Source organism: Physeter macrocephalus, chromosome 18 (genome assembly GCF_002837175.3).
Source record: "Physeter macrocephalus isolate SW-GA chromosome 18, ASM283717v5, whole genome shotgun sequence".
NCBI lineage: Eukaryota > Metazoa > Chordata > Mammalia > Artiodactyla > Physeteridae > Physeter > Physeter macrocephalus.
In genome coordinates this window covers 79,046,615-79,064,610 of record NC_041231.1, presented here as the reverse complement: position 1 = coordinate 79,064,610, position 17,996 = coordinate 79,046,615, and the positions used below count along the sequence as shown (strand labels likewise).

General features: G+C 41.9%; 1 protein-coding gene across 1 annotated transcript in view; it reads left to right on the top strand.

The window, feature by feature from the left end:
* RCAN2 (regulator of calcineurin 2) overlaps window positions 1-17,996 on the top strand; it is a 264,663-nt gene that overhangs the window by 239,837 nt on the left and 6,830 nt on the right. Inside the window, exons 3-4 of the mRNA XM_028479262.2 lie at window positions 4,458-4,631; window positions 6,795-6,966. Of these exons, the coding sequence (XP_028335063.1) occupies window positions 4,458-4,631; window positions 6,795-6,966 (346 nt within the window). The remainder of the gene's footprint in view (window positions 1-4,457; window positions 4,632-6,794; window positions 6,967-17,996) is intronic.

The following is a 17,996-nucleotide window of genomic DNA, read 5'->3' as shown; positions in this document are numbered from 1 at the left end:
AATGTTTTTGTTTTTGTTTTGTTTTTTGTGGTACGCGGGCCTCTCACTGTTGTGGCCTCTCCCGTTGCGGAGCACAGGCTCCGGACGCGCAGGCTCAGTGGCCATGGCTCACGGGCCCAGCCGCTCCGCGGCATGTGGGATCTTCCCGGACTGGGGCACGAACCCATGTCCCCTGCATCGGCAGGCAGACTCTCAATCACTGCTCCACCAGGGAAGCCCTGAAGTCAGAAATGAAAGAGATTTGCAAAAATCTAAAACCAGGCCAGTCTTCTCATTAAATGTTTTCTTGTTGGGGAAAACAATTATTTTTCATAAAAAGATTATTTTGTCATTGATGGATTTATGATTGTTACTAGGAGATGAATTTATAAATAAATACTTTTCAATTTCTCAGTTTTAATTTCTAGTACAATAAACATGAATAGATAAAATTCACATTAACAAAGTTCTTTAGGATGGACTTAGAGGTTCTCATACTAAGCGAAGTAAGTCAGGCAGAGAAAGACAAATATATGATATCACTTATATGTGGAATCTAAAATATGACACAAATGAACTTATCTCCAAAACAGAAACAGACTCACAGACATAGAGAACAGACTTGTAGTTGCCAAGGGGGAGGGTGGGGGGAGGGGAGGGATGGATTGGGAAGTTGGGTTTAGCAGATGCAAACTCTTATATCTAGAATGGATAAACAACAAGGTCCTACTGTATAGCACAAGGAGCTATATTCAATATCCTGTGATAAACCATAACAGAAGAGAATATGAAAAAGAATGTATATATATTTATAACTGAATCATTTTGCTACACAGCAGAAGTTAACACAACATTGTAAATCAAGTATATTTCAATAAAATAAATTTTTTTTAAAAAAGTTCTTTAGGATCTTCCATCATTTTTGTGTGTAGCAAGATCCAGAGACCAGAGTTTGAGATCACCGTTGTACAGCTTTATCCAAACCAGTGGCTAAAAAGAGATTAATTATTGAGGAAATTAACTTATTGTGTTTGTGGGGTACCAGACTGGAGGAAACTGGCAGCCAAAGGTCAGGAAAATATTACGGTGTGCCTGGTGGGAGCCTGGGCATCAAAACCATAGAAAATTTGCTGTAAAGGCAGGTGGAAGACCCCTGGGGCTGGCTCTGATCAAGTCACTGCTTTGCCTAAGGGTACACCTGGCATGTTCACTGCGCTGGATCTGCCTCTCACCAGTTTGCTCTGGTATCCCGCTGCCTCAGCAAATGAAGTGTTTGTCATGTCACTAGTGGAAAAAAAAATAGAGATAGCCAGAAAATTCCCAGTGCTTGGCCAGCTGTCACCCCCACCACTACAAGTTCTCAAAAGACCTGTGCAGAGAGGACAAGCCAAGTAAAAATTAGTTGTTTATTATTATTATCATTATAGAGATGGGTCCCAGATGGGCCAGTGAAAACCCTGGTCTCTGAGCCCTGGGCTGTACCCCAGGTCTGGTGGAAGACCTCTTTTTGCTTTTGGTCTAAGCCCACAACTAGTGATATCAAAGAGGCTTCTGTCACCGGCCATCTCCAGCTTGCTGCTTGTTATTAGCTGCCTGGGACCCTCTTTTGAAGAGTACAGTAGTGGAGAAAACAATTGCAGTCATCACTGACATCTGACATTCATATAACCCCTGCCCTAAGCCTAAAGCCTGGCCTCCTGGATTCCTTTCTCCTAATCCAGGCTCTTGAGGCCAAACAGCTGAGATGGGAAGCATAAAGAAGACATAAAACAGAAAGCAAGGAATTAGACTCCAAGGAAAAGAACACCTCCTCCCCCAAGGCTATGCTGAGGTCCTGGGGAGGGGGCAGGAAGGAAACTCCCACACTAGAAAATGGAAAAACATAGAGCCACAAATAAACCCACGGATTTTGTCCTAAAAGATATGATATTCCACATAGAAATAAGATCTTTTAATTTCTTAATTCCTCCCATTCCTGAAAATTCTCAGATTAATCAAACCACCAGCTTTGATTTTACCAGCCGAGACTATTCCCGTTGTGAGGAACCAGAAAGCATTTTATTCACCAGGATTCTTGTTCAGGAAAACACAGTAGTGTTGGGCAAGAATTCCTAAGAAATTCTTAGGAAGCCCCAGGCTGAAGCCCCAGGCCTGGGAGTTGGCTGATCCCCAGGTTTGAGAGTTGAGAATAAAAACTACCCAAGGAACAAACAAGGAAAGATCCCTGTTTTGTTCTTGCTAGGGAAAGAGGAATAAGAACAGAGCCTGAAAAGGAGAGAAAGAACCCCTCAAATCTCTCCATAAATGTCCTGAAACTGAAACAAAAAGCTGTTTTGAAAAGGGTTATTATGGGATGATTAGGAAATCGTGTGTGTGAAACTTTTGAAAATTATAGAAGTTCTATAGAATGTAAAGAATCTTTCACTCAGTTAAAAAAATGTGGAAAAAATGCATAAAGAAAAAAGAAAGAGGTTCCCTATTAATGACATTCAGATTCTTTAAAAAAAATTGCCATGGCCACCAAGGTTTCAGTAAACATCCTTATATGTAAACAAAAATAAAAACAGAAAACAAACAAAAAACATACATACAGAAAAAAAAAGAGAGACAACAAGTGTGTGTAGACATGAGTCAAAAATGGGAGAAACAAACAAACAAAAAAGAAACAAACAAAAAAAAAAATGGGAGAAACTCTGGTCGGCCACACTGGGGAATCTCAGAAATGGGCAGCAGCCTTTGGAAGGATCACAAGCCTTGGACTTGAGGGTCTGAGACAAGTTCACTTGGATGTCCAAGAGGCAGGAAGACCTTCCCGGACATCTGAGTCCCTCTTCCCATGCAGCCTCGGAGGGCCGTGATTCTCTAACCTGACATCACCTTGTTGATTCTATTAGATGTGGTCACACAGGAGCCTCGGGGCAGCTTATTGCTCTCCATCTCTTGCTCTTATTAATGCAACGATCTCTCCCTCTCAGTCTAGCAGGGTAATTAATGGATGTAATCGAAAACATCTCTGTATTCTGGTCCTGGCTCTGCCAATAACTGCCCATGTGAGCGTGGGCAGGTCCTCATCTCTTCAGACCTCAGAGCCCTGATTTGTAAAATGATGGAGGTGAGGAGGGAAAGGCTGAGCTAATGATCCCTTATGTCCCTTACAAATCCAAATGCAATGAATCTTGCAGTATTAATCTTTCATGCATCTTCATTCCCACTTGAACTCACTCTTATGACAAAATACCTTTTAATGTAGAAATAAAAGAATCAGCGTTTTTTTTGTTTGATTTTTTTTTTTAATAGATGTTATTTCCTTAGTGGCAATTTCTCCTTTAAGAACACAGAGTAACTTAATATGCACTGGTTTTGTTACTCATAATAGGATCTTTTTTTTTACTTTTTAAGCTAAGAGGAACTAGATAGGTGGTGTTAATATATATATATATGTATTTTTTTTAATTCTCTAGTTTTCCTTTATGTCTTTCCCCATTCTTGCAGGCGTTCTCTTATTTGTGTCTGTGTCTACCTCTCACCTTAGATTCTTAGATCATTGAGATTCAGAACAAAACAATCCTCATCTCTGTAGCCTTCTAAAACCTAAAGACCATCCTTTGTACAAAGTGAGCATTGAATAGATATTTCTTCAGTTGAATTGAAATTTGTACCAGATCAAAATTTTTAAGTTATTGCTTTGTATTGTGATAGGCTTGGTTGTGCTGCAGAAATAAAATAATCCACAAATCTCAGTGGTTTAATGCAATAGAGAGTTCTTTTCCTTTGCCAAGGCAAAGTCAGCTATAGGATGGGGTGGAAGTTGGGAAAAAGATATTTCTGTTCCACAGAGGCACTCAGAGACCCAGGCTGAGGAGTATCCTACTTCTTACTACACTACCATCTGGAGCACATGGCATCTTCGGGGAAAGAGACTGAAAATTTTCTCGAGGGCTTTTTTCCTGCTTTCTGTACCCATTTCATTGACCAGAACTAATCACATGGCACTGCCTGACTAGAAGGATTTTGGGTCGTGTGGGCTCCCATATATGTAGGCAAGAACAGTGCCCCCAAGCTTGATAATCACTAGCAATGTCCACCACATGCTTTACTCAATAGCTATAATATTTTGGAGATAATGGACTCCTTTGAGAATCTTATGACCATTACGATCCCTCTCCCAGAAACAAACACATATATGTTGAAACACTCAACACTTTGCATAATTGTCAGGTTTTTCATGCATTTCAAACCCCATTCACTGGTCCCCCTACAGATCTCTAGACACAGGTTATGAGTCCTTTGACAGAATCCACAGGCATGTTTAGTAACTGGTAACAGACCAACAGGTGAAAAAAATACATTACCGTGTTCTGTTTTAATTTTATATTAGGAAGAGCCTATTTATTTACCGAGTTATTTGTTTTTGTCAGATCTGGCATTGTACAAGATATATGGCCAATGGACTTTCCGCTGTGTTTGTTTTTAATCAGGAAAAATTTGAGGGTCTGTTCCGGACTTATGATGACTGTGTGACGTTCCAGCTATTTAAGAGTTTCAGACGTGTCCGAATAAACTTCAGCAATCCCAAATCTGCAGCCCGAGCCAGGATAGAGCTTCATGAAACCCAGTTCAGAGGGAAAAAATTAAAACTCTACTTTGCACAGGTAAGATCATTCTTTACCAAAGTTAATCCTTTTGCCCTGCATTATTTTTTTTACCTTTTCAAAATGTAAATGGAGCCCTTTCTACTTTCAGATTGGCTTGTAGTCTATAATTCGTTCACTGAGAAACAAACTTACATCATGATTCCCAGGCAGGGACAGCATAGTGGTTTAGAAAGCAGGTTCTGAGGGCCAAAAGTCTTGGTTCTAATCTAGGCAGGTTACATAACCTCACTAGGCCTCAGTTTCCCCATCTGTAAAATGGGGATGATAACATACTCCCTACACTGTCATTATGAGGATTAAATGAATTACTGTGTGTTAAAGTGCTTAGCATTCAGTAAATGCACAATGAATGCCAGCTAGTACTTGTAATAAGAATGCTCTGATTACAACTTAGCTAGCAGGGTTATAATTAAATTATATGACAGTTTTAATGGACTGTATACCTTTTCAGTGATTCATATCCATGAGAAAAAGTTACAAACATATGGAAATCAATTTTGTGTTTTATTTTATCCAAAAATAAATTCTGGCTATTATAAAAAGGCACGGGTAATTCTTGGCAATATTTTTGAAGTCCACAGCAGTAGAAGATCAATGTCCATAATGTTTCATTAGCGTCTTCATTTCATTATTAGTTACCTCAATCCATCTGTTATTGGTCCGTAAGGATCATTTCCACCTTTGGACTCTGAAGAGATGACACAATGAACTGAACATAGACTTTACTTCTTTTTAAAGCTGAATAGTATTCCATTGTATGTATATATCATATTTTCTTTATCCATTCATCTGTCCATGAACATTTAGGTTGTTTCCACGTCTTGACGATTTCAAATAGTGCTACAATGAATATAGGAGTGCTAATATTTGTTCAATGTCCTGATTTCAGTTCTTTTGGGTAAATACCCAGGAGTAGAATTGCTAGATCATATGGTAGTTCTATTTTAATTTTTTTGGAGGAATCCCCCCATATTGTTTTCCAAGGCAGCTGCTCTATTTGCATTCCCACCAACAGTGTGCAAGGGTTCCAATTTCTTCACATTCACACCAACACTTGTTGTCTTTTGTTCTTTTGATCATAGCCATTCTGACAGGTGTGAGGTGATATCTCATTATGGTTTTGATTTGCAGTTCCCTGATGATTAGTGATGTTGATCCTTTTTTCTTTTACCAATTGGCCATTTGTATGTCTTCTTTACAGACGTGTCCTTAGCCCACTTTATAATCAGGTTATTAGGGTTGGTTGAGCCAAAAGGTAGAAACAACCCAAATGTTCAAAAATGGGTGAACAGGTATACAAATTGTAGTCTATCCATTCAGTAGAATATTATCCAACCATTAAAAACGAATGAAGTACTAATACATGCTACATCATGGATGAATCTTGAAAACATTATGCTAAGTGAAAGAAGCTAGATGCAAAATATCACGTGTTCTATGAGTTGATTATAAGAAATGTCCAGGATAGGCAAATCCATAGAAACAGAAAGCAAATGGATGGTTGCCACCGTCCGACCAGAGGCAGAAGTAGTAGTAACTGTTTAATGGGTACAGGGTTTCCTCTGGGGTAATAAAAATACTTTGAATCTCGATAGTAGTGGTGATTGCACAATATTGGGCATATACTAAATGCCACTGAAATTGTTCAGTTTAAAACGGTTTAATTTCAAATTATGTGACTATCACCTCAATTAAGAGAGAGAGAGAGAGGAAGGGAGAAAGGAAGGCAGGAAGGAGGGAAGGAAGGAAGAAAGGATGGGGAGGGGAGGGGGATGAGAGGGACAAGGAGGGGAGAGAAAGAAAGGAAGGAAAGGAGGGGTCTTAGGACCAGCTCCATCAGCATCACCTGGGAACTTGTTAGCAATGCGGATTCTCAGGCCCTGCTCCCGATCTCAGAAAATCCAGGAGCGGGGCTCAGCAATCTGACTCAGTAAGCTTCCCAGATCATTCTTACGCAGCTAAATGTGGAGATCCACTTATTTGCAGATCAAATAAGATAACTGAGCACATGGTGTGTGGTCAGTAGTCACTATTATTATAGCCTGGCTCATTGGTTCACTTGTCACAGGCTGAAAGCCAGGCTCTGCGTCTTAGTGGAACAACATGGCACATCCGAGGCCACAATGAATCATGTGTCTTCATTTCTACTGTGTTTGAAAGGTTCAGACTCCAGAGACAGACGGAGACAAACTGCATTTGGCTCCACCACAGCCCGCCAAACAGTTTCTCATCTCACCCCCTGCCTCTCCTCCTGTCGGCTGGCAGCCCATCAGCGATGCCACACCAGTCCTTAACTATGACCTCCTCTATGCCGTGGCCAAACTAGGACCAGGTAAGCTCTGTGGGCCTTCCTGAAAATAAATATTTGTCAGCAACTTAGAAAAGCCAAACAAGATAAGAATCCTGAAATCCTGGGTTCCCGGTAACATCTGCATTTCTAATGGGTTTATCGCTGTATGTGGCCAGCGGGAGGAAAGATGAATGAAAATGCAGCGTCAGACTTTGTACCTGTTCAAAAACAATTCAGAAACTGGCACGAAAATGTCAGTCCGTGCAACTTCTGGATTGCAGTGAAGATGTTTTAAGTTTGCAAAACAGGCAAAATGAGCTCTACCAGCTGGCACGACGAGGCTTCTATGCTGTGCAGCCTTGTTTTACTGCTGCCATGGGTATGTCCAGGAATCTTCTGCTACAAGACAAGCCACCTGCCAAAGTGAAGCCTCTAAGTCTCCAAGAAGCCAGTCACAATAGCCTCTGACTTTAGAAAAATCTGTGGTCATTTTGTTCCCATGTTGGTACCTGTAGCTTGGATGCTCTCATTTTCACTGCAGTGTAGTATTCCACTGGGCGATTCCAGCACCATTCTGTATTCATCCACCCTCCTGTTGACGGACATTTAGATGGTTTCCAGGTTCTTGCCATTAAGATCAAAGCTGCAGTTAACATTCTTGTACGTATCTCCTATGCACTTATCCAAAAGCTTATGTTTTATACGTAGAAGTGATACTGTCCTCAATTTCAGCAGATGGTGCCACCTTGTACCCCAAAGTAGTTTTCCTATATTATAGCAGGAGAGGAAGTGGTGGAGAGTGGGTGGTCTGAAACCAGGTGGCAGCTGAGGTTTTAGGCACCAAAGATCCAAAGGTAAATAATGGCCATTGTGTCTTCTGTCTCTTCCAGTGGTTCTGCCGCTGTGATAGGGGGCTGACCGTGCCCCGCGAGATTCTAATTTAATTGACTTGGGTCAACTCAGGCATTGGTATTTTTAAAAATCTCCCCAGGTGATTCTGATGTGCAGATGAGTTCAAGAACCACTGGTAGCCAAATGCGGGGGCTGTTAAATTTATAATAAGTTCATATCAGCATTTCTTAGTGTGGTCAGGAAAACATTTGGCATCAGAATCTCCCACCCCAGAAATCTGCAGTTTTAATGAGCACACGTGTTGATTCTTGCATACACTGAAATTTAAGAATCCTGGGTATGAGGGTGACCCGCTATCCTGTTTCACGCAGACTCAGGGGTCCTGGGAACTTGCGATGCTAAAACCAAGAAATTCCCAGGCAATTCAGGGAAAGCTGACCATCCTACTGGGTCTTCAGATTGGGATGAGGCTGATTTGATTAATAATTACTCCCTGCAAGAGAATTACTGGCTGTCCCATGTGTAGCATTAAAGTCAGATTACAGCACTTTCAAGGGGAGAGTCTTTGGGGGTTTCTTTGTAATCACCGACCAGCCACTCAGCTTCCCGGAGCCTTTAAAATAGCCATTGTTTTCAACTACTGAGAAGCAGTAGGTGTCTAACTACTAAGATGGGCTGAGGAAAAAAGCAATATAATAATAAGGGAGATGTTTATGGAATGTGATTTCCTTGAAAGTCTAGTCCACATACAGGAATCCTGGACATATGCACTCCCGTGTGCATGGTATGTGCAAATGTTGTAGAGTGTATAAGATAAATCAAGTCTGCTCAAGTCAAGGCTATGACCCATTTCTCCCAGTAATTCAGGACACTTCAGAAGCAGGAGCAATGAAAGCTGCCATCCTTGGAGCTGCTCATTTGACCCCCAAGCAGATATTAACAAGATATTAACAAGAACACAGTTGAACATCTGGTACAGCTGTTTTGAATGTCAGCAAACAGAGCTCTACACAGAATCACTAAGGTCTTGGCTAGAGGGCCTAGGAGTCCCTGGCCAACTTGGATTTTACAGGAGGGGAAACTGAGGCCCAGAGAGGAGGGCAGAATGACTTGCCAGTGACAGGGCCAGGGCCCTGAGGCAGTACTCTTCCTGCTTCACTCTTTATAAAGGAAGTCCAGGCTAAATCAGACTTTTGGATCCCAGCTGGCCTCTGGTCTACTCACTGTAATCCAGTAAATTCCAATCATTTTTTATCCAGAGCCTAAAAGAAAATTCATTTATAGTCAATGTTCTCAAAGCTTGATGCAAAGGCAAGATGAGGACAAGTCTCAGACACCTGCACTGGCTCATTGAGCTGAGTCCCAGGTCTGGAGGGCACTGCCAGGCACCCGTGTGACCTGGGACTGACAGAGGCAGGAGGAGTAGAGGCAAGGAGAACCAGGTCTCAGAAGCTCACAGAACCTGGTTCGGAGGAGTGAGAAAGTAGGAAGGAAATGGTCTTAAGGAGGCAGAAAAAAAAGGGGGTTCTTTTTAGAGTTGTGAATAATTTATCGACAGTGTTAAAAATTCATGCCTTTTGCCTTAATTGTGCCGCTAACCTATGAGCCTCACCTTCCCTTACCAAGTAAATCTACCAGTTTTGAAGTGCCCTGCGGTGCAGTCAACACAGAAGTAGGCACTATTAATAGTCCCACTTTCCAGATCTGACCACCGAGCTGTAGAGAGGTGAACACACTTGCTTGGGGTGACACAGCTAGTTGGGGGCGGAGACAAATGTCTACCCTGGCTCTTCTGACCATCACTGGGCCAGATCCAATGGTCTCTATTTAGGATCCTAGCTGCCTGGGTGGACTTTAGGCCAACTCTGCTCTGACATGGGCAGAACATTTATCTCAACCCTCCCTTGACAGTCACCTCTAACACCACCATAACTTCCAGAAAGCCTAATCCAGGGTCTCATTAGTGTGCAGATGAAGATCCGTGCGCTATGTGTGCAAGAGCGAATGTGGAGACTCTCCTGCTCTTTATAGATGACTGATATCAGTGTCCCATAGAACAGCTGCAGTTTGGGTGTCTTCTCTTCATTTATCTTTCTCTCCATTCCTTGCCAGCAGTTTGAGGCTGTTTCTTTTTATTTAGTTATCCACGTGTCCTGTTCCTGTGTCCTTGAAGCTTTTACACCCCATACAGATGAATGATTTATACCCAACAATTGAGTAGAAAATATCACAGAGGTTCTAGTAGAGGCCTGGGCCTCTGGCAGCTGTTTCAGCTGCACTGATGAGAGGGCAGGGCCACAGCCTGCATCCCCCCACCCACACCTCTGCCCCCTCCCCACCCAGGTGCCAAGGCAAGGAATTACTCCTTCAGTCTCCTCCTGGAACTTTCCACAAGTGCTCACCTCCCCTTGTGGTAATTTTCTATTGTTCATCGTTCTGTCTTCTCTGCTTTTTGAGGGGAGAATGCAGGTTTCATTCATTTTGGTATTCCCAGGGCCTGATAGCAGTTTGCATATAGTAGATGCTCAATAAATAGCGAATGAATGAATGAATGAATGAATGAGCCCCCTTAGAGATAATTCTTCATTGGCAAATTGCTGCTGTTTTATGGCTTTAGCCAGACTGAGTCAGGCAGCACTGAATTAATGTTTCCTCCACCAAGAGGACTTCTAGCATTTCCATTTGAAAAAATAATGATAATTTAGTAAAATTCATTTTTTATTCCCTAGGCAGAATCATTTCAGTAACAAATTATAAGTCATTCCGTGTTAAGGATGACTACCTCAATTCCAGGAGTAGAGAAATAAATTAGAATGAGAGCAGAGAAAAGCAACTCAAATGATCAAAGGAATGGTGTTCTTCCTTCGGAGGAGTGACTAATAGTGCTCAGCTGGTTGAGCTGAGTGACTGAGAAGGGATGCAGAAATCTAAGGATGCTGAAGAAAAGTAACTCTAACGAAAGAGCATCTCCGAGCAGGGATCCGGGGTGAGACGGTCCTTGGGCCCAGGATCACGTCGGCAAACCAGCTGGCTTGTGGGAGCTTTGGCACGTCTAGCTGCCCATGGAAGGCAATTATGTGCTCTATTTAGACCCTTTCATGGAGGATAAATGGGAGAGTGAGGACACAGGCCTTAGCTCAGACAGGAAGGGGCAAAACAGCACCTCGTTCTTTAAGCAAGGAACACTGGTGACCCTCTTCCAGAGAGGGGCAACTTGTGCTCCCTGGAACTTCTAAAGAAGCTCTTGAAACGAGCATGGAGGGAACAGTGCAATTACAAAGGGACCGTGATCAAACCCAAGCTTGTGGGTTTCCTTTGAGATCCTTTGAAATCCTTAATGGGATGTTACGACATGAGACCAGGGCCACCCAACACTGGAGAAGCATCTCTCTGTACTATTTATTATAGTGAGAACAAATTCATGGTCCGGAAAATATATGAGAGGCACAATTTCAAACATTTTTAACCACTGTCTCCATGACTCTATGTTCTGTTTTTCATCCAGAAAGTAAGTAAAATAGATAATAAGGGGAAAGCTGTAAATAGAAACAATGGTTAAAACTTATATATGGGGCTTACTGTGTGTCAGGCATTGTTCTAAACACCTTACTATATAGATTATCTCATTTAATGTTCACTGTGACTCTGCGAGAAGGTGGCGTTATTCTCCTCATTTATCCAGCTGGGGAATGTGAGGCACAGAGTGGTTAAGTAATTTGCCCAAGGCCACACAGCTGGTAAGTTAAAATATGTCCCTCTGCCCCTGGTGAGAAACAGAAAGAATTAATGAAGCCAGCACCCTTACCTTGAAGAGTGCAAAGTTTGCGAAACCAGGGAGATCTCTTGAAGAGTAAAATTAATTTCTCCAAAAGAAATTCCAGACTGTTGCAAAAGGACATTTTAAAAATACAAAAGAACTTAGACATTTGTTCCTCCAAATTTCATTTCTCTGTTTATTGGCACCTCCTAAAATGTATCCACAGCATCGGTTCTTTAAGGCAAGTTTGATGCTTTCCTCTAATGTCAAGCAGGACATGTGGATCAGAATTCACCATCCTCTGCTCTTTGTAAAGGACAGGTCTTTATAAAACAGAAGCTTTCTGTGCAAATCAGAACTACAATGAGGTATCACCTCACACCGGTCAGAACGGCCATCATCAAAAAGTCTACAAATAATAAAGGCTGAAGAGGGTGTGGAGAAAAAGGAACCCTCCTACACTGTTGGTAGAAATGTAAATTGGTACAGCCACTATGGAGAACAGTATGGAGGTTCCTTCAAAAACTAAAAATAGAGTTACCATGTGATGCAGCAATCCCACTCCTGGGCACATATCTGGAAAAGACGAAAACTAATTCAAAAAGATAAATGCACCCCAATGTTCATAGCAGCACTATTTACAACAGCCAAGACATGGACGCAACCTACATGTCCATTGACAGATGAATGGATAAAGAAGATGAGGTGTAGATATGCAATGGAATATTACTCAGCCATAAAAAAGAATGAAATAATGCCATTTGCAGCAGCATGGATGGACCTAGAGATTATCATGCTAAGTGTAGTAAGTCAGACAGAGAAAGACAAATATCATATGAGGTCACTTATATGTGGGATCTAAAAAAAATGATACAAATGAACTTATTTATAAGAGAGAAACAGACTCACAGACACAGAAAACAAACTTATGGTTAGCAAAAGGGAAGGGGGGAAGGGATAAATTAGGAGCTTGGGATTAACAGGCACACACTACTATATATAAAATAAACAACAAGGACTACTTATACACAGGGAACTATATTCAATATCTTGTAATAAACTATAATGGGCAAGAACCTGAAAAACATTATTTATATATATATATATTTTATATATATATATGCTAGAAACTAACACAACATTGTAAATCAACTATACTTTAATTTAAAAAACAAAAACAGAAGCTTTCTACATTTATATTAATTCCCCTAGTGAATTTACAGACACCCATCATTTAACAATGACCAGGACGAAATAAGATGAGCTTTGTCCTGGTGGAGAATGAATCGGATATTTTCTTTTGTTTATTTTATAATGCCTATTATTCCTGACTCCAGAAAGAGTATAATCCTATGTTCTTTTTGGATGTAAAACAAAATAGGAAACACAAAACCCAGCCCAGCAAAACAGCTTATCTGTACTCATTAGCAAAATGGCAAAATGGAGATGTCCGTGGCACTAGATGGGTGGTCAGTCAGAGGTGGGATGTGAAATGTCAGCTTATTCTGCTCTCTAGGATGGCTCTGGAAGGTCAAGTTCATTGTCACTGGAAATGCCTGCAAGGAGAAATATGGAAAGTCATTGTCTGGTCCTTTTTTTCCTCCTGCTATTTTTAGCTCTTGTTAGAGAGATCAATTTTAGTTAACTGCAGAGGAGGGCTTAAAATGGTGCTCGAGTTTCAAGTTGCGTACATCGGCTATATTTAGATTTTTTTCCAAATTCTTCTCCGTCAAAACATGTCATAGTAAAGGAATTTTGCTGGTTTGCTTCTCAGTATACATTGTTTCTCCCCAAACGGAAAATAGATTTCATTAATACGTGTCACTTATAAGGAAGAAACATTTTCTATTCCAGGCTCATTGATTCCAAGGTAGGGAAAATTCCATTTTTTAAATATAGATGAACACCTATATTTGGGGTACCTGTAGCATGACCGCTACCTAAGCCCCAGTTCTTGTTCGACAACGGCTATACTCTGATCACAGACACGAAAAGCAAATAAAACAGTCAGTCCCAGGGTTCCATGTAGCGCAGTCTCTGCACCTCACCCCGACCCGAGGGACGCAGATTTGTGAGCCCAGGACATGAGCTCCTTATTTTACACCTACTTTCAAAGAATTTTCCCGGGGGGTGGGGGTGATGTTGAAGGGGCTTTTCTTCTTAGCATATATTCCACAATTATCCTCAATCACTATTGAGTAGCAAGATGAAATATTTCCTCTTCTTATTTCACAGTTAAAATATGCACGTTGTAGGAAAACGGAAAAGACACAGGACCAAAACGTGGGCGTGTGGGTGTGTGTGCGCATGCGCCATGCGCATACCCATAATCCCATAGCCAGGTGGCCAATTTTGGGAAAGGAGGAACAGGGTGATCATTCCCAGATTGGAGAACCTCCTGATTCTATGGCCAAATACAAAGAGAGAGTGCGTCCACACGCTCTTCCCTTCTTCACGTCTGCATCTTCCTCTCATCCCGGGAAAACAAGCCCCACCTCACAGGTTCCGGGGACCCTGCCTCCCTGGTTTCTCTTTATCTTTCCACCTTCTCCCTCTCTGGTTCCCTTGGTCCTTTACCTCCACCTAGGGTTCCATTCCTTTGTCTCAATCACTAATGCAGGGGCCTCAGTCCGTTGTCCCCATGAAGTCCCTTCAGGTCCTAAATGACTCAGGAGGGAATGAAGATAAATGGCCACCTAATCCAGTCTTAGAGGAAAAGCCACAGAAGATAAGCATTTTTTTTTTTTTACACTGAAAGATAGTTGATTTACAATATGATATTCGTTTCAGGAGTACAGTGTAATGATTCAATGTTTTTATAGATTATACTCCATTAAAAGTTATTACAAAATAATGGCTATAACTCCCTGTGCGCTTCAACATATCCTTGTTACTTACCTATTTTATACATGATAGTTTGTATCTCTTAATCCTCTACCCCCTCTTGCCCCTCTGCCTTCCCTCTCCTCACTGAAAACCACTAGTTTGTTCTCTGTATCTGAGTTGGTTTCTGTTTTGCTATATGTATTTATTTCATCTTTTAGATTCCACATATAAGTGATATCAAATAGTATTTGTCTTTCTCTGCCTGACTTATTTCACTAAGCATAATATTCCCTAGGTCCATCCACACTGCTGCAAGTGGCAGAATCATTCTTTTTTATGGCGGAGTAATATTCCATTGCGCGCGCGCGCGCGCGCGCGTGTGTGTGTGTGTGTGTGTGTGTGTGTGTGTCACATCTTCTTTATCCATTCATCTGTTGATGGGCACTTGGGTTGCTTCCATATCTTGGCTACTGTAAATAACACTGCTATGAACATTGAGGTGCATGTATCTTTTCAAATTAGTGTTTTTATTTTTTCCAGATAAATACCCAAGAGTGGAATTGCTGGAACATATGGTAGTCCTATGTTTAATTTTTTGAGGAACCGCTCGCTATACTGTTTTCCACAGTGGCTGCACCAATTTACATTCCCACCAATAGTGTACAAAGGTTCCCTTTTCTCCACATCCTCACCAATATTTGTTATTTGTAAGACTTTTTTTTTTTTTTGGTAAGACTTTTTGAGGATAGCCATTCTGACATGTGTGAGGCAAACTTTCTTTTATTGAAATAGAGCACCTCTTAAAACAAAACTATGGAAGTGTTCTGCCTCTCCCCACCTCCCTCCTCCTCTTCCCCCCCTTATCCCTCCTCCGTCTTACCAAAGGCCACTTCTGTTTTCCTACTTTGATGAAGATCAGGACTGAGGATAGGGGTGGGTGAGGAAGAAGACCCCCGATCACTCACATGGATAATCTTTTCCTAACACGCACATATTCCAGACCTACTGAGGCAGGGAGGTCCATGTACAGCCCTGATGTCTTTTCTGTGCCCTCCCAACCTAATTCCTGAACATCACAGGCAATATGGCGGTCATGCTTTCCCACTCGGTGGACCTCCATTGGAGTCTTGTCTCCACCACTTGTCTGTGGTGACCTGGAGCAATTTACTTCCCCCTCTGCACCTCTTTTTATTTAATGGTGATTATTTGACAACTTGCAAGCTCATTATGAAGACACAATAAGTAATATACATAAAGCACTTAGCCCAGTGCCTTGCACATAAGAACTATCAGATCCATAGTGGGCTGTACGGTCACTCTGCCCTGAGCAGTACTGTTTAGCAAGGCGTCCTCAGGGAGATTTCTTGTTTCCTCTGCCAGTACATGAATTACAGAGTCTACCAGGCAGTAAGAACAAGGCGCGTGTCCTTTGAGGTGTTGGTTGTTATTTACATGGGCTTGTTCCCGGAACTGCCAGTGAAATGTTTGGGTCGGTCTAGGCTTTGCTTTATACCTTCTGCCACCCAAGCTTAGAGGGCGTTTTTTGGACAGAAATAGCTGCTGCGCAAAGGAAAGGGACAGAGTTGCTTTTCAGTGACTCATCCTGCCCTCAAGTCTACCTACCGCATTTTTCTCCGAGGTTTCCCAAAATTAAATATGAGCTTGTGGAATCACTATGGAATCAGAGAGAAAAAATTTGCGGAAGACTTCCCTCTCTGCAAATACTTCTTCCTCCCTGGGTTTTTTTAAAAAAATCCTAAATCCCTCTTTCTACTTCTGCTTAGAAAATCAGTTCTTTCTCCACTCTTAGACTGATCTGATGAAGAGGTGGCTAACAAATAGCTGTGATTTTGTTTGTTTATTTATTTATTTATTTATTTATTTATATTTTTGGCCACACTGCATGGCTGCGGGATCTCAGTTCCCCGACCCGGGATTGAACCCAGACCACGGCAGTGAAAGCGCCAAATCCTCACCGCTAGACCACCAGGAAACTCCCAGCTGTGATTTTTAAAGTTTCAGTAAGTTCCTCTGCCCTGGGTCATCTCCTCTTTTATTTTGTAGCTGTCAATCAAGCTCCAACTTGAAGAGAGGTATTTCTCTTGCTTTAGGATGATGATTAAAACTCAGGATGTGAGTTTGAATCCAGCCTCCACCTTTTATTAGCTGTGTGACTTTGAGCAACTTTCTTAACCTCTCTGTGTCTCAGCATCCTCAACCGTAAAATCGGATTGTTGCAAACATCAAATGAGATAATAGTAAATGCTTAGTGTGTGTTACCTACTTACTGTCACCTGATTTTCAAACCATATCTTAGTCTCCTGCTGAAATGTAAGTGCCCATGTTAAGCTCTTAGCTCAGTGTTTCTCAATGTGACATTTTGGAACTGACAATGCAGTACATTTAGCATCTTTGGGCCTCACCTACTAAATGCCAGTATCCACACCCTACCCAGTCCCTATGACAACGAAAAAAAAAAAAAAAATTCCACATCACATTTACAGACACCATCGGGAATGTAGCACCTTTGATTGAGAAGCACACTAATTACACTATGGTGGTATTTATCAGGTGGTTCTCAAATATGGCAAAGAGTCATCAGAGACACAGAGGCCAGGAGTGCCTAGTAAGGTGTCAGGTACCAGTGTGGGAGCAGAAACAAGAGGGGCAAGAGGGGGGGACAGTACAGAGACATGTTCCCCGCCCCCTTCCCAGACACAGACACACATTTTCTTTCCTTCCCTTTGGAAAAATAGGGGAAGACAAGATTGCCAGTAAATAACTTAAAAATATCGTTAAATAACATATCTGTGGGAGGGAGGGGTGCAGCTTTGAGAAACTTTATGATGTTTTTCACTGTAACTCAGTCCTTCTACTGAGGAACCCATTGGGCCCCAAAGCAAACCAGCATCTGCCCTGCCAGGAGTGAGAGAGGGTTAAAAGACAGTAAGCTCAAATACTGGCTGGTGCCTGGGGTGGAGGAAAGGAGGTACAAGTCACCCCTCACCCCTTCCCGGCTCCCCACCTCTCCCCTATCTGAGAGCCGGACCAGGGCCATGTGCCTCCGTCTACACAGTTGACCAGAGAATGGTGATCCAGGGCTTGTGGGCCCTCCCCTCCCTGACAAATGCTATCAAGTCCTAACCCTAACCCCTAAAAAAAAAGGCAATCCAAATGTGAACCCTTTCAAACACATTTCAAATCATTCTAAACCCTTCCCTCAGTCTCTGTGTTCAATCTCCCAACAGGCAGCATGTTCAGTAAAAATAACCCACATGGAAATTCCGTTTTACTTATTCCATAAATCAGGACTCATGCCCGCTACTTCCTCTTGAAAAAAAAAATCACATTTACAATTTTAAAAATTGGGGGTAGGGGTTTGCAGTGTCAACTCAACATGACCAAGCCTGAAATGATTTTACTACTGGCATTTTCAGTTTTCTTCTTAATCAAATGTAAAGGGCTGTTAATCCAAACTGAAGTGTAGCACTCAGCACACAACACAGCATGGCCCTGTGTTCACGGGTCGAGTTAGAGATGCTCTTGGCACATGCCTTGATAAGCCATCATCCATTCTTAAAACTCAGTATAGATTAATAACTGACACCTGCTTTTTTCCTGTTTGGTTCAGAACTTG